At 45.3% G+C, this 5,058-nt stretch overlaps 1 protein-coding gene across 1 annotated transcript in view; it reads left to right on the top strand.

The window, feature by feature from the left end:
- The window catches only part of MRPS28 (mitochondrial ribosomal protein S28), a 101,945-nt gene that overhangs the window by 2,612 nt on the left and 94,275 nt on the right, over positions 1-5,058 (top strand). Inside the window, exon 2 of the mRNA XM_015568746.1 lies at positions 1,568-1,598. Within this exon, the coding sequence (XP_015424232.1) occupies positions 1,568-1,598 (31 nt within the window). The remainder of the gene's footprint in view (positions 1-1,567; positions 1,599-5,058) is intronic.

The following is a 5,058-nucleotide window of genomic DNA, read 5'->3' as shown; positions in this document are numbered from 1 at the left end:
GTCTTGTCTGGGAAGATTTTATTTCTCCCTCTTTTTTTAAATAAAAGCCTTGCTGGGTAAAGTAGTCTCAATTGTAGGTCCTTGCTTTTCACCAATCTCTCTGGCCTGATATGTTTCTGTTGAGAAATCAGCTGACAGTTTTATGGGAACTCCCTTGTGGGTAAATAACTGTCTTTCTCTTGCTCTTTTAAGATTTTATCTTTGTCTTTAACTTTTGTCATTTTAATTATGATCTGTCTTAGTGTGGGTCTCTTTGGGTTCTTATTATTTGGGACTCTCTACACTTCCTGGACTTGTAAGTCCATTTCTTTCACCAGGTAGGGGAAGTTTTCTGTCATTATTTCTTCAAATAGGTTTTCAATATCTTGCTCTCTCTCTTCTCCTTCTGGAACCCCCATTATGCAAATGTTGGTACGCTTGAAGTTGTCCCAGAGGCTCCTTACACTCTGCCCCTTGGTGGTCAGTGCGCATCATAGCGATGGGTTGTTCCACTGGTCGTTCTGCCATTTGGTGGATTTGCATATTAGGGTTTTATTATATAGGACTGCCATTTTATTGTTCATATTTTTTTATCTTTCTTCTTCTTCCTCTTCTTAAAGAATATCCTTCAGTATTTCATGTAATACAGGTTTGGTGGTGATGAGCACCTTTAGCTTTTTCTTATCTGTGGAAGCTCTTTACCTGACCTTCAATTCTGAATGATAGCTTGCTGGGAGAGTAATCTTGGTTGTAGGTCCTTGTTATTCATCACTTTGAATATATTTTGCCACTCACTTGCCTGCAAAGTTTCTGTTGAGAAATCAGAAATCTCCCTTGTAGGTAACTAACTGCTTTTTTCTTGCTGCCTCTAATATTCGCTCTTTGTCTTTAACTTTTGTCATTTTAATTATGATCTGTCTTAGTGTGGGTCTCTTTGGGTTCTTATTATTTGGGACTCTCTACACTTCCTGGACTTGTAAGTCCATTTCTTTCACCAGGTAGGGGAAGTTTTCTGTCATTATTTCTTCAAATAGGTTTTCAATATCTTGCTCTCTCTCTCTCCTTTCTGGAAAACACATTATGCAAATGTTGGTACGCTTGAAGTTGTCCCAGAGGCTCCTTACACTATCTTCATATTTTTGGATTCTTTTTTCTTTTTGGTCTTCTGATTAGGTGTGTTTTGCTTCCTCATATTCCAAATTGTTGATTTGATTCTCAGAATCCTTTACTCTACTGTTGAATCCCTGTAAATTATTCTTTATTTCAGCTAGTGTATGCTTAATTTCCGACTAGTCCTTTTTCCTGTCTTTGATGTTCTTACTAAGTCCCTTGAAGCTCTGTGGGAACCATGCCAGTGAGAGCACAGAGGCCTTGTTACTCATACACCAGGATGTTCAAGGCTGTTCTGTCATGAGTCCAAATGGGATGTCCAAGGACTCTGAGCCTGGGAATCATAATCAGGCTAAGATACCCAGCGTGTGCAAGGACACACGGTACACTGTGCCCTTCTGTAACCCAAATGATTGATGTCACTTTTGGCAGCTAGGCTTCTTTGTCTCTGGAATAATATACAGGTTACTGATAGGAGTCTGCTAGAGAGAGCAGCTGGGCAGAGCAGAGTGTGTGAAGAAGCAGAGGCAGCAGACACAGAAAATGTAACTCCTATGTGTGCAGGAGGGGCTAGAGAGCTCAGACAGAGCTGAGAGCCGGTACTGCTACAATGGATTCTTTTTTCTTTTTGGTCTTCTGATTAGGTGTGTTTTGCTTCCTCATATTCCAAATTGTTGATTTGATTCTCAGAATCCTTTACTCTACTGTTGAATCCCTGTAAATTATTCTTTATTTCAGCTAGTGTATGCTTAATTTCCGACTAGTCCTTTTTCCTGTCTTTGATGTTCTTACTAAGTCCCTTGAAGCTCTGTGGGAACCATGCCAGTGAGAGCACAGAGGCCTTGTTACTCATACACCAGGATGTTCAAGGCTGTTCTGTCATGAGTCCAAATGGGATGTCCAAGGACTCTGAGCCTGGGAATCATAATCAGGCTAAGATACCCAGCGTGTGCAATGACGCACGGTACACTGTGCCCTTCAGTGGCCAATATGATTGATGTAACTATTGGCACGAAGCCTTCTTTTTCTCAATAGTGTAAAAGTAGGTTGCTGGCCAGCTAGTTGCTGGAGTATGGTGAGGGAGCAGCTAGGCTGGAGTGTGTGAAGAAGTCTGCTAGAGAAAGCAACTGGGCTGAGGCAGCAGCCACAGAAAATGTAACTCCTATGTGTGCAGGAGGGGCTAGAGAGCTCAGACAGAGCTGAGAGCCGGTACTGCTACAATGTAAGGCTAAGAGCTCACAGAGAGCTCAAATATAGCTGCCATGTTAACCAGCCAGTGTGCTGGGCAGGGGAGATAGGAGAAGCTGCTGATGCTGAAGCTCCAGGGGAGAGCTCAGGTACTTGCTATGTAAAGCTAGGTGTCTAGAGGCAGCATGCTGCTGCTCATATAATAGCTATAGGTACAGAGACCAATGCTGCTTTGTGGGAAAGATGTACCTGTTCACCAGCCGGTGTATAGCTGCCTGCCTGTTGTATGGACTTTGCTGTGGAGAACTGTTTTGTCTAACGGCTATAAGGCCATTGGCTTCTGCAATAAAGACTCATTCTTAAATACCCACAACCTCTCATGGCTTCTCTGTCTGCCCCGCCACCGAGAACTGACCTGTGTCTCAGTGAGCAGAGGATAAAGGAGGAACTTGGACTAAGTTCCCAACCAGTAGTACAGTGGTCAGGATTCGAGAAGGAACCAGCCCTGCTGTAGTCGGGAAGAGTTTAGAAGAATATATGGGCTCAGAACAACTCAGAGCAGCAATGCTGAGCAGTGGTCCTGCTGGCACTGACAAGTCAGCTCTCATTAAGATCTTTGAGTATGCTTATAACCATTGTTTTGAACTCTGTATCTAGGAGTTTGTTTGCTCCCATTCATTTAGTTCTTTTTCTGGAGATTTCTCCTGTTCTTTTACTTGAGACCTGTTTCTTTGTCTCCACATTTTGACTTCTTCCCTGTGTTTGTTTCTATGTAGCAGGTAGAGCTGCTATGTTTCCTGGAATTGGTAGAGTGGGTTTGTGTAGTAGGTGTCCTGTAGGACCCAATGGTTTAGCCTTCCCAGTCACCTGAGCTGGGCACAGTAGGTACACCACTGTGTGAGCTGTGTGCACAATCTTGTTGTAGTTGAACTTGATTGCTATTGGCATCACTGGGAGGATTTGACCTCCAGGACAATTGGTTGTGACGACCAGCTGCGACTACAGCAGGAGAGCTGCTGTGCAGGAGACACCCCTATGGAGCAGGATTTGCTTTAGTGGGGCTTTGGTGCTCACTGAGTCTGTGCCTTGAATGTGTCATTGTGGATGTGTAGGGTTGTAATCTGGTATGGTCTGAAGCTGTCCACTGGGTGCACAGGCTCTGGTGCCTCCTGGGAGATGCAGTCAGCCACTGCCTGGGGCCACCCAGCAGGAGCTACAGAGCAGTCTGCAGATAGCTGCTACTTGTGTTGGGCTTGGAAGTGTCCAGATGAGGCCAAGCTGTGAAGCAAGACAGCTTGCTGCTAGTACTGGGCCTTGGGCCTCTTTCCGATAGGCACACTGACTCCAGCTGCTGCTTGTTTGCGAGATTTTAGGAAAGCCTGAAGCCTGAGCCAGGACATATGGAAAAGCTGCTGTAAACAGCTTGGGTAGACAGCAAATTGGGTGGGTGGGGTCTCAAGGAATCAACAGGGTGGTGGGAACAGTATGATCCAGGTTGATGGAGCCTCAGATATGGAGCCTGCAAGTCAGCTCTGTGATGGGGAAGACCTCATAGGAACAATGAACCCTGGGAGCACCCCTGTCTGGGAGAAAGCAGCCTGAGTACTTGCCCTGATGCTGGACAATCCAGTTCCTCCCTGATTCCTTTCAAACTGCTGCCTCAGTACTGGAGCCCAGAGGGATCAAGTCTGAGTAAGTCCATTAGCCGGCCCTTTAAGAGGAACTTCCTGGATCTCCAGCAGCCTCCCTGTCACTCAGCCGCAATCCTCACTGGATTTTACAGACCGAAGTTATGGGGACTTCTCTTCCCAGCACTGGAAATGGCTGAGGGATCTGGTCTGGGGCTGGGAACTCTTGCTCCTCACTGGAGGCCTCTGCAACTGAGCTATCTCTCCCCATTAAAAAAACACCACATGTGGGTGTTGGGCCAGCCGGTTCCATGCTTCCTGCCAGTGTCAATGTGCTTTCTTCTTTCTCCAATTGTAGGACTTCCATTCAGCCAAATTTCAGGTGGTTCCAAATGATGGTTGTTCTGTATTTCAGTTGTAATTTTGAAGTTGAGGGAGGCAGTGAGTGCTGCGTTTACTTACTTTGCCATCTTCCTGAATTCCCCCTGAATTTTTAAAATGGCAATTTCCAGAGATTTTATATATACACTAGTAGCTTGGTGCACGAAATTCGTGCACATTAAAAGGGAATTAATTGCCCTAACCCCGTGGTTGGCAAACTGTGGCTCGTGAGCCACATGCTGCTCTTTGGTCCCTTGAGTGTGGCTCTTCCACAAAATACCACAAAATACCATGTGCAGGCACGCACATACAGTGTGATTGAAACCTTCATGGCCCATGTGCAGAAGTCGGTATTTTGTGGAAGAGCCACACTCAAGGGGCCAAAGAGCTGCATGTGGCTCGCGAGCCGCAGTTTGCCAACCACCAGTCTAAACAATCATTTTAACATAATATGTACTGGTGGATTTATAAAACCTAAAATGCTTTAGATTTGGCTGTATAAAAAACCATAACAAAATATATTGTATAAAAGAACCCAGTTTAGCATGACTCACTAGTCTACAGTCATCTAGATGGTTCTACTGATCTGAGCCAGGCTTGACTGGTCTTGGCTCAGCTCCTTCACATATCTGAGGCTTAGCCTGGGAAACTGGAATGACTCTGTGCAGAATCTCATCCTACATCTGGCTGTCCAGGCTTGTTCCCATGGTGGCTGGCAGCGTTCCAAGAGAAAGAGTAAAAGTACATAAGATCTCCTGAGGTCCGGCTCTTA

Source organism: Myotis davidii, unplaced genomic scaffold (assembly GCF_000327345.1).
Source record: "Myotis davidii unplaced genomic scaffold, ASM32734v1 scaffold452, whole genome shotgun sequence".
NCBI lineage: Eukaryota > Metazoa > Chordata > Mammalia > Chiroptera > Vespertilionidae > Myotis > Myotis davidii.
The sequence above is the reverse complement of the archived record's forward strand: the minus strand, read 5'-3'. Positions and strand labels throughout refer to the sequence as shown.